The 16972-nt window shown below is 40.9% G+C and overlaps 2 protein-coding genes and 1 long non-coding RNA gene across 14 annotated transcripts in view; 1 reads left to right on the top strand and 2 right to left on the bottom strand.

The window, feature by feature from the left end:
• Positions 1-4326: 4326 nt before the first annotated feature.
• Positions 4327-15325, bottom strand: ADAD1 (adenosine deaminase domain containing 1). 2 transcript variants are annotated; one of them, XM_064149937.1, is made up of 11 exons: positions 15129-15325; positions 14655-14858; positions 13343-13477; positions 12773-12925; positions 12190-12252; positions 10522-10645; positions 10163-10333; positions 8911-9137; positions 7401-7638; positions 6785-6917; positions 4327-5813 (listed from the first exon to the last, which is right to left on the bottom strand). In XM_064149937.1, exons 2-11 carry the CDS (start codon positions 14836-14838, stop codon positions 5700-5702), a joined length of 1542 nt encoding a protein of 513 aa, XP_064006007.1. In that variant the 5' UTR covers positions 14839-14858; positions 15129-15325; the 3' UTR covers positions 4327-5699. The 2 variants fall into 2 exon arrangements, with proteins under 2 accessions (XP_064006007.1, XP_064006008.1); XM_064149938.1 differs by having other exon boundaries at positions 13343-13474.
• On the top strand, positions 14002-16257 carry LOC135178746 (uncharacterized). The gene is made up of 3 exons (XR_010303719.1): positions 14002-14073; positions 14350-14871; positions 15023-16257. It is a non-coding gene; the product is annotated as an uncharacterized LOC135178746 (long non-coding RNA).
• BLTP1 (bridge-like lipid transfer protein family member 1) overlaps positions 15959-16972 on the bottom strand; it is a 115321-nt gene continuing 114307 nt past the window's right edge. For all 11 annotated transcript variants that reach the window (XM_064149935.1, XM_064149924.1, XM_064149925.1 and 8 more), the window contains one exon: positions 15959-16656. In XM_064149935.1, the coding sequence (XP_064006005.1) occupies positions 16440-16656 (217 nt within the window). In that variant the 3' untranslated portion in view covers positions 15959-16439. The remainder of the gene's footprint in view (positions 16657-16972) is intronic.

Below are 16972 nucleotides of genomic sequence, written 5' to 3'. Positions count from 1 at the left end.
GAGAGAGAAAGATATATTTAAAAGCAATTTTGCTGGCTGTTTTAGGAGTGCAGCTGGCAAACTCTACAATGTTACTGGGAAGAAATCGGCACCTTGGAGAATGAAATTGAAGATGAGGATCATACTACTCTTCGACATATTAGAAACAATCTCCAGACGCTTATGGTAGGCAATCTTTTTAACTAGTTTTTAAACAAAAAGAAGAAAACCTATTTCAGTATTGGTGAAAAACCATGCCAGAACCAATGGTTTTATACCCTGAGGTCTGTGTTATCTCTTGAGAGCACAGGATTTTATACAAAAATAGCATTAAATTATATGACATCATCTGTTTGAAGGATAATCTAATACAGTAATATAGATCTGAACCTTACTAATTATACAAGTCATCACTTAAAAAAAATGACATTTATTTTCTTTATTAAATCATTCAAAGCATCCTAAAACTTGTTTTAGGAGCATGCATTTCTAGAAGCAATAGCTCTGAAAACCCTAAATTTATGACTGTAAAGGACCCAATAATGTACATACTACACCTTGATATACTACATAAATTCCATAGTAAGAGATTTTTCTATCATTAAAAATCCTTTCCAAGCTAGCAATAAATATTTCAGCAGAGGCAAATCTTAATGATAAGAGTGTGAACATGTGAACTCAATACACAGAAGCTGATGTACTGTTGCTAAAATTAGCTGGCAAGAGAGCTACCACCACTCAACATGAGTAATCTGTATTACAGGACCTAACTCCTCAAGGAACTGGATGCAAGATCTGTGAAGCTAGTAACAGGGAAAACTTCCCCACATTTCATCAAGAACTGCTCAACTTTCTGACATCTATGCGGAAGAGAAGCAGATAACCACTTCTTACTGCTTTATTAATTTATTTAAATATTTAATTATGACTAATTTATGTATTTTGCTCTGTGGCTTATTAGCTTGCAGCCTATTTGGGGACCGTTGTACGTTCTCAGTTGGCATGATAAGACAGTCTGTTCAAAGATCACATTTGATCCTTTCTGTAAGCCCTACGGGCTTGAAATGTACTTTGGAAAATTACTTGGTTCTCACTTTGTCAGTATTTATTCAATCAGCTACAAAAAGTTACTTGTAATTATATTTTATAAATTTAATTAACTTATAACTGATGTCTGATCTTCTTTGTTAACTAATACTGTCTTTTTCACTGGTGACTTAGAGTATTCTACTTTTTGTTTCTTTAAAAGCAATGAAAAAACCCAAATACCATTAAAAAAATACTGATATACAAGTGTACAGGTACCAAACTTAAAAAAAGACCTCTGTAGATCACCTTTTTAGTGCAATACAAAATACCATTTCACACTGGCATTCAATACAAGGTATAGAGATAACAGCTCCAAGTTGTTTCCCCCTAGACAGAAACCCAAGACTCCCAGTTTTATGTTGTAAGCTGTTCTACTAAGCCACACAGCGTTTCTGCTATTATTTTTTTGCAGGAAACATTTATGTTTCTTGTTGGTATGAGCAAAACACATAGTTCTCAGAATCATCTTTACAAACAGGGAAACGTTTTTAAAATTAAAGTAGATTTAGATGCTAGGAATAAGTTCTGCACCACGAGGGTGGTAGAACACTGCAACAGGTTAGTGGAGGAGGATGTCCCCCCTCACGGCAGGGAGGGTTGGACTAGATGACTTTAGGAGGTCATTTCTAACCCAAACCATTGTATGCTTCTATGATTATGAAAACAGTAACACATCTGAAATAACAATTGTGCAGGCAACTGAGATAGCAGTACCCCAGAATAGTGACACAGCCAGTTCTCTCCAACAACTGACCTAACAGTTGATCATTACTGTATAAATCCACGTGAACGTATACTGCCTTAAACATCCACACAAATCTTTTTGTGGACCCTCAGAAACAGGCTTATTTCATAGAGTCAGTCCTGTGGCATTGTTTTATACTGAAACAAATAAAACCACCATCTTCTGCAACCCAAAGCTCACCCTCAATGCTAACAACACAAGCTGCAATAGATGAAAGAAACTCTAGTACAAGTTATCAGCTTATCCTTTAGTCTTTGATGTGCTTTGCTGGTAGGTGTGGTATGGAGTATTTCACATTATACTTTAAAACAGACTAAGAATGGTAGGAAAAGCAGGCTTCTAGAATGTTACTAAGAGAAAACAGATGTTAACAGTAGCTTTCTGCCCAAACCAGGAAAAATACTTACAGTGTAAGTAAGCAGTATCTGCTGCTCCACTTATCTTCTCTTCCACTGTGAAGGAGCGCTCTGTCCCCACCCACAAGGGTTTGGAAAATACTGTCAGTCATCAGCCACAAAGAGATCAGCTCCACCCTCTTATCAAATCAGGTGCCTTCCAAATGACTCCCTGTACTAACACCAATACCCAAACACCACATGACATAGAAGATGAGAAAGCAGGCAAGAAAGCTACTTCTAAAAATTCTACCTACCTTGTCAATCTCTGGAGAATGCTTCTCTTTACATTGATTGCTTCTTGATAAAACTTTAACGGAAGCATCCAAAAACGAAATTCTCCTTTACACAAAATGAAACAGTATTTAAAGATATAGGAAGTACTGAGGCTATGAGATAACAATCAAAGAGAGACCAGTCTGAAAAACACCTAGATGAATGTAAGACTGCTCTGAGCACAGCCAACACAGCCTAACTACTACCGACAACCACGGAAGCATTCTTGCGGGCAGAATCTTGAAGGATCACCCATACTGTGAGACTCTAAATCCCCTCTCTCGTTCATCAACAAAGACTGAATCGTCTCTTAACAAAGATTGCCTTTATTAACCTCCCGGGCTCAGACTGAGGTGCTTGGCTGAAAGCTCAGGGATGCAAATCAACAGACAATGCCTGCCAAAGTGTGGACCTCCACCGGAACCCCTGACGAACGCTCCAGATCATCCTTGGGCCACGCACCCATCTCTGTCTCCGCCTCATTTGCGACTGATGGTAACATAAACCCAGCTCTTTTCCTTCCCTGCTTCTCTTTTTCTCCATTGTTTTTCTCTCTCCCCCTTTTGTTCAACTTCATAGTTTTGTGATGATATATGGTCTCGCTTGCACCTTAATTTCACAACATGCAAATCTGTAAGAACAGATTTTGCTCCTCTGAAAAGAGATATTTTTAATCTTTGTTCTCTGGACACGTACCTAAACAACCACCACAGTAAAACCAAGGCTGAGATTGCCTACCAGTGACACCAACCTGCAGAGTCAAATCCACAGATACCTTAACACCTGCTGGACTCCCCCTCACTGTGTCCTAAACACTTGCTCTGGGAAGCCGGGCTACAAATCTTTAGTAGTTAAAGGCACAGAATACATTCTGAGGCCATCAAACCGCAAGAAGTGGAACTCATCTGCCTTTGTGGGTGACAAGCGGATCCCAGTAGCTGGATGCAAAGCGCCAGAATGCAAGCTCCCCTTCACTTCCATTTGGAGGGGGGGGGGAAGTCACTGGAACCGACTGCCCCAGGGGTGGCACCACAGCCCCACCGTTTGGACTGGTCATGAACTGACCCCGACTGTGCCGGGAAAGGGTGGAGGAGCTCCAGCGCATTTGCAGTGAGAATTCTTCTGTGTATCTCATTTTGAGCAAGAATGGACAGTGAATGACTTATGATGGGTGTTGTGTAATGTTAATTGCTGCTGGGCCTGACACAGATGGTAAAGAACAAAGGGTGTGGAATGCTATAAGTTGAAGCTGGTGTTGGTATTCAACATCATGTTGCTACCATGCCACCTTCAAAGGGAAAGTGGTGGCTACAGAGAAGTATTATGGGGGTTGAAGGTCAAACTGCAACGTCAGAGGCCTCGTGTTGTGGTTGCTGCCTCACTTCCAGGGTTTTGGAGTGTTAGGCTTTTTCTGGCAGAGTGTGGGTCAAGGCAGGAGAGGGATCACTGGTTCCTGTATTTTACTGCACTTTTCCACACACAGGCTCTGATAAGTAGGCACTGCAGCATTTCCAGTAAAATTCTTTACCTCAAGCAAGGTTTTCTGTGTCACTTTTCCCTCCTGTCTGGGGGTGCAGGGAGAGCGGCTTGTGAGAACACCCCCTGTTAACCCGGGACACATGCCCAGCACAGCACATCTTTTTCACAACGGCACCTCTCCCCTAAGAAGGAGCCCAAGTGCCACAGATGTTTCAGCTTCTACTCAATTAGTAAAACAGGTGCGGTACAGAAATTAAGACCTCAGTTACTTGTACATGTTCACCCATTTACTACAGAAAACACTATGGCAGCAAAAGCTAAAGTTCACATGGGAAAATGAGCCAGAAGTGTGCACAATGCTAATATAGCATCAAGGAATTTTATTTTTGTTTTAATACCTCTGAAAAGGCAACGTCATGCTCTAGCCTAGAAGAGGATGGCCATTCTTGAGCATTCTCAGAAAGCAAACACTATAGGGAACAAATTATGCGGACTATGTGCCACAAGATGACAACCCAACACCACCACTCCCACCTCCAGGAGTTAAAAGATGGTAACAGAAAACAGCAGAATAGAAAGAATATGTCCATGACAACACATTAGGGAGTTTCACCATTTGAAAATCAGCCTAAGATCAGCTCCCTGTACTAGTTAGAAAAACAAATTAAAGGACAAACAGCGCACCAGAAGGAAGTTTTTGCTCTTGTAAGAAATAGCTGAAACGTTAACATAAACAGTGCTTATAATGTAGTGCTGTAATGTAAATGTGATGGAACAGCTTCCTACATTGCGCGGTATACAAAACACAAGGAACAGGATGGAAGTGGCTGAAATACACTTGTGTTCCACAACAGCACACAAGTATGGTACTTAACATCATTCAAAACCATATCATCACTTCAGCATATTATTATCAAAACTTAAAGCAACTTCCCTCTTGACATGCAGATTACACAGACAATTTTGGGAGGACTCGTCAGTAGGGTGATAAAGCAGTATGTGGGCGTAAAGAGTCCAACTAATCTGCAAGCACTAACAGATGAGGGGCTTGGGGTGGCCCACAAAAGCTGAAGGCACCTTGAGCTTCTGTACAACATCACACTACTCTATTACTTAAAGCATCTTAAAAGTGTCAAGTCTCACTACAAAAACCACTGATTGTCACAAAACAGCTGAGTAACAGCTTGGTAATTCAAAGTTTCACATCTGGAAAAGAAGAGATTGATTTTTAACCCCTCTACACAGTAAAATAAAAGCCACTCAGCAAACTCAGGCTGAAGTCTTAATGACTTGGAGAAGTTGCCTATGTAAGAGCACAAGTTGCCTACTTTTGTTCCTGAATCTTACATTGATACTCCTCTCAGAAAATATCTGCCCTTTTTTTTAAAAAAAAGACAGTTGTGAAAAGGGCAGAAGAAACAAAAAAAACCACCACACTGTAATCCTACAACAACAAACAATGCAACATTATTAAATCCATTGGAGCGAGGGGAAGGGCAGGGAACAAAGAAGCAGAAATCAACTGACATAAGGGATTTGCAAGTCTGCAGGGTACTCCAAAGGAAGCACCAACTTTTTGGACAAGACTAAAGTGCTACAGATGGTTCAACAACTGCACTCAAACAGCAGCAGCTCTGGGATGCTTTTCTTGCTGAAAACGTGAACCCTACAATTAAACATTTTATTAACCAGAACTATAGAAATTATCTGAACTGACATGATACACAGTCCACCTCTCAGTCATTGAACTGCTCAAAACATGGCAACTTCACAATCCAGGATCCATAATTACGTTGCTCCAAGAAGCTTTGCAGTAAGTTTTTAGCTTTTTGGTACAGTTTGGATTGCATCTAAAAAAGAAAAAGAAAGATCCTGAAACATCCAGAATACTAATTACAGATCTGCATTCTTTGCCATCAGCATATAATATCCACAAGCGCAAATAATTACAGATCTTACAGCTCCCTAAGTTTTAACACTTCTTTTACTGTCATCAAAAGTGTCTTTACATTGGGATGAGAGAACTGTTCTGTTAAACATCTTCTTCAGTGTCTTTTCAGTTCCAACAGTATCTTTACACAGAAAACAAACATTATCAGTCAGTGCACATCTAAACAGACAGTGACAAGTCTCAGCAATTTGATCGGCAAAACATTCCCTTTTTAAGTAGTTTTTGAATGATTAAGATTATGTCCTGCATATTCTGACAGGAGGGAAAAAAAAGCCTAAATTTCACAGCCATTTGGGAAATAAAATATATCTCTTAAATCAAGAAGAGGAAAAACCTGGAAAAGTACTGAGAAGTATCACTCAATGCATTTCCAAATATGGACAGAAGTAACCTGTGTCTACAGCAATCAAGAATTACAGCAGCTCCTTTAACTGATTTCTCTGTATTTGCATACCATACAGCAAAGCCTAGGAATGAATGAATGATGTGTTCCAATGAACCATTCCCACTTCTCTGCTCCTCTGAGGTGTAAGAAACCTTCCACAAGACTACACTGTGGTACAAAATAGCTACTTAATATGAGTCAAATATAAGTAAGATTAAAAATGGTTTTTTTCTGTTCACAAGTGCAACCTTGTTAATATGAAACTATCTTCCATGAATTGCCAGTAACCTTCTTCAGTAGATTATGTTTACTTTAAAACAGCAATTTCAGACATTGTTAGGCAAAGGGTACAGGCAGTAAAGGAGATGCAGCTGTTCAGGTGAAGCCTTCAGCAAAACAGAAATTCACTCATGCTATCAAACCAGCTTTGCAAGTAGCCATTAAGAGACTCCTTCCTAAAACTTTCTTCCCCTGTACCAGCTCACCTTGGCTTCATAGTATGTTGCAACTTGAAGCAAGTCATTCCGCTCTGCTTCCTTAGCAAGCGCTCTGCAACGACTGAACATTGCTGCCTTGCAAAGGCGACTTGCCATGGAAGTGCCAGTTTTGAATGGTGAACTACAGTCAAAATAAAGAAAGAATAACAAAGCTCACTACCACATACATTGTAGGTATGTTGCTTTCATCAATACAGGATTTTTTCACCCTCTAGTGCCTTGTGAACATGATCTTATGATCCTGCTTCAATGAGAGAAATTAACATGCATCAGCAGCTGTATTTCAAATAAGCCAAACACACCTTTCAAGCTGCAATTCATCTGAACTAGGTTGCCAGTTGATTTTATGTACTGTGAACGTCAAAGCACTCACTACAACACTACTACGAAGGTCTCATTTAAAAGCGAATTAATTTCTTATCTTAGTATCTCATTGCAAAGTTACAAGATATCCAAAAACACAACTTATCGTAGGATGGGTTCACTTAACACAAGATAATCTGGATAATACTGTGGCTTCCATGTATAGCTTCAAAAATGAACATTGTACAGGCACAGAACAAAGCTAACTATGATTTCCAATACGACAAAAACTAATTCTAACCTTTCTGTGGTTTTTCCACTCAGCCCATCCACAACCTCCAGTGACGAATCTGACAAAGACCAGTTCAAACTAAGAGACTCCCACTGAAATTCTGTCTGAATTGGGTATGCAGCATTCACCAAGTGAATGTGAGATCTGTTGACAAGGTAAGGCACGGGAAGCTCTGACAGAAGTGCATCATCAACACGCTGGTTTACAGCTATTTCTAGCCCTTTTGTATTCTTGCAATTTCCATTTCCTATTGAACAAAAACAAGTCAGTCACATATAAAGCACATCACATTAAAAAAGAAAGAAAAAAGGCAACTAAGAATGCAGATGCTCCCAGCAGCCTACATTCTATTCACTCCTCTACACTAAATTCATGTTTGGAAATGTGAGTTCCAATATTCCAGCTCGCAGAAGTAAAAAATTATTTCACAATTTCATCTCCAGAGGCATCATTATCTTCATTGGATGCCTGCTTGCTGGAACTCTTTACATTCTATGTCCCAGATAAGAAAGCACGCTATGAAGTTTGCCTGCACTATTCCACCTAGAGTGGTATTTCTGACTGACTACTAAATATGCATGGTTTGGCCCACTGTACCTCAAGCAAGAGTCATAGAATTTCCATTAAAAGGGCAGCATGCTACAGATGATGTTTATTTTAGAAACCACTTTAGTGAGCACATCAACAATTTTTTATCACGTTTCAAGTGCCCAAACTTCCTAAGAATAGTAAGGCATTCACCAATTCTTGCAAGATATTTCTGAGCACTTCCAAAAACCTGTGTTAGGAAAGCTGCTACATCTTCACCTGGGGAAGTCACTTATCTGTGTAGTAAGTCTCAGATTACAAATACTGAAAAGGCACAGCACCTGAAAGTCTTCACAGTAATACTCATTAATTCCACCACATAAATAAAAGCTACTGAAACAGGTGACAGTCTGGGCTTCCTGGCAGCCACAAAATCTTGAGAATTCACTATCACCTCAGTAATTCCCACTCCTCAACAGAATATGTTTGCATTAACCAGTACAAAGGCAGGAAGGCAAGGGAGACCATGGACACAACACAAGAAAAGACACCCCAGAAGGAAATTGGAAATTTTCAAATATCGGCAGCTTCTCCACCACTGCTCCACTCTATAGAGTTAGGTGACTAACATCTCTTGAAGTCACCATACCTGACTGAGCAGTTAACATAGCATTTGTCACACTTGCTATTTTCTCAGGATCTGAAGTTTAATTTGTTATAAAACAATGCTTCATTTCTTCTGTTCCTATAGTACAAAGTAAAGGGAAGACAATTTGGCAAGCTAAAACAAACTCAAAATAACAAATGAGCGAGACTGAGTTTTGCATTAGAGCACTTCAAAAGATGCATGAAAAAGAAACATACACACTTACTATCTTTTCAGAGACTTCTTTGAAGAACCACCTTGCTTCAGCATAGAGTTTAAAGAGTGTAATCGAATTGGAACACAAATACACACAACAATCCCCACAAGAATTTGGTTTAGGCTTACCTACAAGAATACTGCTGATGTACACTGGTTCAATGAAGTGACTCAGTAACGCTCCCTGAACTCCAACCACTTGCCACTTAGTTAATTTGTCACTAGCTGACATACTGGTCACTTTAAGAGTTTTATGTGGACAGCATGCAGCTAGGTAAATCTTGCCCTCTATGACAACATGAAGGCTCAGATCTTCATTAGTTTCATAGGCAGACAGAGATTGTGGTTTGAGATGTCTGAAGACAAGAAAAATGTGAAAAAGTATTCTAATTAGAAATGTCTGTAAAGTGGTAACCAACACTTTCTCAGGAAACAGCATCAGGACCTTACACGACATTCAGTATTTGTACAGTTTAGAGACATCACATTCAGCTGCTCAACTGACAGGTGGTCTTAGAAGAAAATACTTCCCAGAGTTTGTCTCAATGAAGCACACTCCAGAATGGACAAAAAGCTCTGAATTTCATGTTTGTCAACTATTATAGAGCCGCCTACAGAAAGCACTCAGTCTCATGAACAATTTCCCTGGAAGAGCAGGCTACAACACTGGAAGCAATCTAATCCCTTCTGAAGTTCTAACTGTCCCAGTCAGCAAAACTTGCAATGAACTGTCTCTGACCTCAAACTTGGAACTCTGCCTTCCACAGACAGTATGAAAGCAGCCTTGTATATAAAAAACCTACAACTGTGTGACTTTCTGGGACATTATACCACTGTACAGGACACAGAAGGAGACTAATTAGACACTGCTGCTGTTGCATGTCTAAAATATTAAAAAAGAAATTTTGAAAAATTCAACAAAAGTGTAATAACTAAACACAGGAATCTCTTGCATCAAGTTATTCTCATTACCTTTTTTTCTACAAGGAGAACACAAGTCTATAGTTTTAATTCAAGGGGGCTTATACTCTAGTCCTGTGGTGCATAGGATGTTAAGTGACCTGCTCAGTGGTTAAATTAATGACTTATCAGTATCTTAATAGGAGACTAGAAAGTAGGCAGATCTGTAATAAACAAAGCATGGCCCTAAAGCTACATCCCATGTAGAAATTTCTGCATTGTCACCTTGAGCTGTATCTTATACACTTATCTCTACCATCTAATACACAAATGGGCTCCAAAGCCTTGAAACAGTTCAGAACAGCCTGCTCTCCTCACCTAAGAAACATGACAACACTTATCTTCTACACGCACAACATGCTTGTCACTGCAAACAAATAATCACCTACTACGTGATCTCTGGAAACACCAAGATACTCACAGCTCTGATTTTAACTGAGCAGTTCCTTTGGGAAGCTGATTCATGTAGAGAAAGACAGTTGTGTTCTGTTTTAGGGTAAGCAGCTTTGAGTCTGGAGCTGCGCAAAATACAGATTTCGCTGTGCTTGCTGCATTCTCATCATAGAACAGCAAAAGATGTCTGTAGAAATACCTAAAAGGAAGCATTAAGAGTACACGTGAAAACCACTTTGTTTACAAATACAGGGACATTAACCTTTAATTCATTATTTGAGGGTATTAACTACAAAATGTAAGCATTCTTACATCGACATATGCAAAAGTAGAACTGAGAAGGCGAAAGAACTGAGCACTGGTAACAGCTCAGACGCACATTCTCACCTGAGCAGAGAACGCCTTGCAGCAACAACGGCATGGCTGTCAAGCACCACTCTCCCACAAGACTTTAAGTACCGACTGTAATTACACTCTCCTGTTCCTAGGGCTACGACCTCATACTCGCCACCTAAAAAGCAAGCATTTATTTTCATGATGGTGGGCACCTGGCAGCCACACAAGTTAAGCCACCACAAAGCTGCTCTCTCACAGCCCCTCCTCCTCAGCAGTTTGGGCTTGATAATCTTAAGTCTTTTCTAAACTAAACAATTCTATGAAAAAATAAAATTGAAAAGCTTGTGGGTCAAGAGAGGGACAAGGAGATCTTTTGCCATTTGCCACCACGTGCAAGACTGAACTTGGGAAAAACTTACTGTCAACTAAAGCAGGATAGTGAGAAATGATACTGAACCTAAACGCATCTTTTATCTACCCCACCTTCTCCCAAAGCTGAAATTCACATCCAACTCTTCTCACTTTCTTTTCTCTCTGCCCAAGTGATACCAGGACCACAGGGAAGCATCAATTCCTAACACTTCACCTCTGCTGCTCCCTTCTTCTCATGTTCCTTCCCTACTCGAAGGTGAAGTCCCTCCCTGATCCCTCCAGCCTGGGTCCTTACCAGCAGAAGTTCTGCAGGAACTGCTCCAGTGTGAATCCTTTCTGCAGACCAAGGTCCTGCAGGAAGTTCACCCACAGAGAGACAGGTCCTGTTAGAAAACCTGCTCCAGTACGGGCTCCTCTCTGTGGACTACAGCTCCTGCCAGAAGCCTGCTCTGGTGTGGGTCCTCCACAGGCTTCAGTTTTCTTTAGGGTATATCCACCTGCTCTGGACTACTCTGAGATGGCCCAAAGAAGTGCTCATATAGGTCTTGAACATTTGTGTGACTGTAGCAGAACCACACATAGGAAGAAATGAGAGCTGCCCTTTACGTGTATTTACCAGATCAGAAAGGAATTAATCAAGCTCTCTGGGAACACCAACAGTCCAGCTTTTCCACTGCCCAGTACTCAATCAAAAGAGACTTGCCTTTTTTAATGATGAAGGCAGCCACTGAACTGCCACTACTCTGGTACTCAGGATGGTTGGAAATCAGACTGTTAAATACCTCTTTAAGCGTGTGTGAAAGTCCTCCTAAACAAAACAGCAAAAAGGCAGCAAAACACAAACTGGATGGGACAGGAACAGGTATCATCGACCACTTGTCAAATTAAGAGATCTAAACAAATGGTAAAAGCACTATCAACACCATCTTTTGGGATTCTGAAGACTGTTAGTATAGACAATAATAAATAAAGGACAAGAATACCTCACAACTTTAGGCTTTTAATATTCATGACGGTAAATCTGGGATATCAATCAAGTCTGATCGCCTACTCCATACAGTACTTCAAGTAAGAACAGGAACAGTATTTCTACTTCTGTCATGAATTTGTTGTTAAACTCCAGCAATTTACAGAAGTAGTGTCTGGTAGAACTGATGTCCACCTGCCTATTTTAGTGACACATGCTCACAGCATTCTTCAAACAGAAGACCTTAAGTAACAGAAACTTCACTGAGTAGTCACTAAATGCATTAAAAGAACTAAAAAAAAAGGAGAAAAAAGAAGGGGAAAAACGAGCATTTACTGGGTTAATTTGAATCAACAGCAAAAACCAAGACTATTCCTCACCAAAACTGAGTCTTGAAACACGTGCCGTCTGTGTCTGGGGCTCAGCAGGAATACCAGAAGGACCTAAGAACACATCAACATTTCAAACTGGGATAGATATTACAAATTTCAAAAGAATGATCTCACCTCCTTCCCATCAAGCTCAGTTTCTAATTCTAAGTTATCTGATTTTTAGTTCCCTCTAAGTACAAAACTACTTGGACAGCAAGCCTTAAAAGGTGATAAATGTTATGGCAACCAAATTCTTTTTGAAATAGTACCTCAGCGTTGAAGCCTTTTAATCAAAAAAGTCACAAACCACTTAGGATCAATTTCATATAGCTGCTACCTAGAAAGCAGTAGATCAAGTGCAACAGCAACAAATAAATTAATTCCTTCAGTATTCTCTGCTCTGTGCCACTAATAAACAAAAGACAGAGGAAGACACCTAAGTTTTAGAACTATTCAGCAAATAGCTCTACCCAAAGGATTCAAGAAATTGACAGAGGCTTTAAGTATTTCATAAAACTATTCAGAGATTCTGCACAGAAAATCTTTATGTCAAACTTTTCAAGTTCTTCTTAGGTGTTACCACACCATTTACCTGACTCTTCAGACTGCTCCAGGTTAAGCAGCTCATTAAGAGCCAGTTTAGCTGCATTTAATTTAGATTCCTTCTTATTTGTTCCCCGTCCAGCCTTGTAGGAAATCCCATTTATCACAGCACAGAGGGCAAAATAAGGCCTTATGATATTTCCTTTAAAGGAGAAAAACAGCAAATAATTAGTAAAATTACTTTAAGGTACTTGTATTTGCAGCTTTATGTGTTTTTGTTTATTTGAAGAATAAGCATGAGGCAAAACAACAACTTTAGCAAAACACAACTCAAACTTTGCACTTCCAGGAGAATTTTGGAGGCTTTCACTTCATGCATCTTTCACAAAGCTCTGTTAGCACGTGGAATGCTATACAATTCATCTGATGAAATTCTGTAGTAACTCGTTGTGAGTCATAGCTGTATAAACAATAAAAGGGCAGCCAAAAAAGCAAGAGATGTGGAGGGTAGTGCAACCAACAGTAAAAAAAATTCACTGGTGTAACATCAACACTAACTGAAGTCAGGTCACCTCAAGCATAGGCAAACATTATTTTGCTTAAGAAAAGCAGCATTTACCTGCCACGTTAGTTTCTTTAAACTCAAGTTGTGCCTGGTGCATTTGTGCAAACTGATATAAGGCAGACACTGGGTTTATTGTTCCCTGTTTATATCTTGCGATGAACTCTGCTAGGTCTTTCTCTGAAGGAACTGCTGATAAAATAATGAAAGACAAGTTGATGAAACAAAATTAAGAACTGAACAGTCTCCCAACAGTTTAAATCTGTTAAAAAAATGCTTTCTAGATACTTCTTAGAAAAATAAAAACACATTAACTTTTTATTCTAGAATATTTCTTTGCACTGAATCATAAATTACGAGTTAACAACTACGAAAGGGCACCTGCCTTCCTCTTTTAAACGTATCAAACCTTTGAGTACTAAATCTATTAACCTCTAAACACAGACAGACATCACATGCAAATACAACACGTTCCCACTCCCCTCCCTTGCAAACCAGCAATCAACTTAAAGACGCTGCTAGCAGAATCAAAACAACGGCACCTGTATGTTTTCCACACAGAACTACGAAGCAATAGAACTCCCTATGACAAGGCACGGTAGAAGTTTTAGCAACCACACAGACGATTAATAAGCAAGTAACTCGAAAAAAAACTCATCCCCAAGCTGCTGAATAAAGAGCCAGCATCCTTGGCTGTAGTGGCTAGGTCAAAACATGAGAGCTGCAATGCACGCCCGTCCTGACCCTGAAAATTCCCTCCATGATCACCTTTGGCAGCAGGAAAGCAGGTAGGTAGATATTTCCTTTGTCTTAGCATAGAACTCTCATGCTTTTCAGCCGGTTATGTGAAGCAAATTAGTCATGTCATAGGAGACATAAATTCTGAGACACTATCCTGAGGCAAATGCAAAAGCCACTTTTTCAAGGACCATGCTCTATATGGATACTTACCTTTGCCCTAGAGATCTTCTATAAATAATCATTGACCATTTCCAGTAGCATCTACTGAATGTATTCTTTTATATTTAATAGAAAAAGCGACGTTTTCTCTGTATCACCTCTAGGATGGATGGAATCTTCAGCTTCAGGGTTGCCATATACTCAAGCACAAGTATCTTCTAGCTAAAAACTCTAACAGTCATCTCCAAGTCTCACCAACAGGTGCCTTCACAACGAATCTCTAACAAACTTTCAGTATGAAGGGCCTTAAGATGAAGTACAAAATCAAACAGGTGCTGAAGAAGTATGTAAGAAAGCCCAGCAGTAAAAAGCAACCTTTTAAAGGTCAGAATAACATAAAAGTTACCTTCAGTAGCATTAACGCTATTATTTCAACAGCTAATCTCAGTATATAAACTGAACACTGTACCTGGAATTTGTGCCAATTTTTGTGCGCTCCAGCTCTTAGGACGTGGAAGTTTTGACCTTACAATCGTAGCCTGTGACTTCCTTGAAGGCGGCCGCTTAGGAACCCAAGCTGGCAAAGTCGTCTTTTGTGTGGGGACAGAGTCAGGTTCTCCAATACTCTTAAACCAGCTACCACCGCTAGCCATTTCTGACCAACCAAAGCAACCTTAACAGTAAAGGTAAGAAACGTTAGAGGCATGCTGCAACCCGCCAATTTTCCTGGTTACGCCACTTCACAAGAGCACCACAGGCAACTTGCACCCTGCGTCCCTACAGAGCTATGCAAAAGAACACTGACTCAATGTCCTTTCAATCTCTCCCCTTCCCTAGCCAATATCGAGACTGAAAGGGTCTTCTCCTGTTCGTTAACCACACTTTAAAGCAAGGCTCCGCGTGGCCCTGCCCCTCCTCTCACTACCAGCTCCAGACAACTTACCGCCTAACTCCCGTGGGCGCAAAGCAAAGGCTACAGCAGCAAAGCTGATCCCTCTCCAAGTTTCCGCGACGACACAATGCTCCAGTTCAATTCAGTATCTGCTGTCTCCTTCTTTTATGCTGTGAGGAGCCGCACAGCTGAAGCGCTCGGCCGTTCCACCGCGGGCGGCGCCCAAGCTCTCACACACGAGGCGCAGCAGAACCGCGCCTGAAATGAAAGGCGCGACGAGGGCGGGAGCTGGCGGAAGTCCCCTACCAAAACCTGCAGCTGTGGGGGGAGGGTTCCAACGACTGGGGAGAGCCGCCAAGGTCCGTCACACGGCGGCTCCCGGTGCCTGGGTCTCGGCGGCAGAGAGCGGCGGGACGCGGCGCCGTCATTTCGCGTGAGGGGCAGATTCCCGCCGCCCGCCGCGTGCGGCCGAGCCCTGAGGGGAGGAGCGCGCGCGCCTCGTGCTGCGCGGCCGCGGCCACCCCCAGCCCCGCGTGCTTCCCGCCTCGCCCGCCTCGGCAGCTGCCCGTCGGGGCAGCGCGGTGCTCGAAGCCGCCGCTGGCGGGCGCGCTGGGGGCAGCTCCACCCTCACCCGCTCGACACAGGAGGACAAAGGGAACGAGGCCGGCGGAAGACACCCCGGAGTCCTCCCTGCAGGCAACCAGGGCTCCCCCTCGGCTTGTTTCCAGCTCCCCGAGGGGACGCATATCCTCCCGCAGTGGCAGGGTGAAGCAACCCCTTTCTTGAGGTCACCTCACTTAATTGACACTCGATGCACAGTTACACTGAATTTTTTTTAATCAAGGAAGTTGAACAACCAAAAAAAAAAAAAAAAAGCCCTGTACAGTAGTTAAATTTTATTACAAGTGTAATAAACAATGATTTTTAGCACTAAGGCAATCACAGTTTCATAAGTTATGTATATATATATAATTTACACAAGTCTACATAGACAAATCAATTTACCAGTCACATCAATGAGGGGTTTCATGTTATGGCAGGTAAAGTTTATGAAAATTCACAGTTAATCTGCAAGTATTTTAAAGATGCAGGAATAATATTGCACATAGTAAAACAGTGGACTCTGAGGAGCAGATTTACAGTGTTCCAGCTCTTCCTTCACAGAATATACATTGGTCATCATCATGCAATAACTTCAAATACAGAATGGTATCATGTACCACAGTAAACAGTTACTCACAATGTAAGTTTTAAATAGAGTAGCAAAAAAGTTTGTTAGGTTTCTCTTTAAACCATATTTAAAATCTTATAATAAAACACTTTGATAAAATCAAACGGAATTACAGTTGTCACATTTTACTTTCAGTATTCTTCTTTGTCTTTTCCTTTCCTCTCCTTCTCATCCTGTAGTGCAGTACCAAGTTTCTTTATAAGGACAGACAAAACTTTGTCCAAAGGATCCATGACACCACGCTGCAGCCACTTAGGAATAGTAGTCCTTGCATGGTGAAAGCCCAGCTTTTGGAGAATGTAGTCAACACCAACAGGGTCAATTTTTCTCCCAGTCCAGGATATTAATCTAAATAAAATGTTAAGATAGATTCAATCTCAAATATATAAATACAGCAGGTGGTATTTGTATAAGCATCCATTTTTACCACAGTTACTTCTGACCAGCTTAAGTCCAACAGGCACTGCTTCAAACTTACTTTACACAGATAAGCTGAAGATGACCAGTGGGACAGCCCCTCAAAGGAAGTGGATGCTGAAAGAAGTAGCCCACACTGGGCTACCTCTTGATCACGTTTCAGTGAATTATTGCTGCTAACACAAAATGCCAACTGTCATGATTTATTTGGCCTCAGTTGATGAAAGGTTTTGATATGTACATGAAC

This window comes from Pogoniulus pusillus, chromosome 10, assembly GCF_015220805.1.
Source record: "Pogoniulus pusillus isolate bPogPus1 chromosome 10, bPogPus1.pri, whole genome shotgun sequence".
Classification (NCBI taxonomy): Eukaryota; Metazoa; Chordata; class Aves; order Piciformes; family Lybiidae; genus Pogoniulus; species Pogoniulus pusillus.
This window is presented reverse-complemented; position numbering and strand designations above follow the sequence as displayed.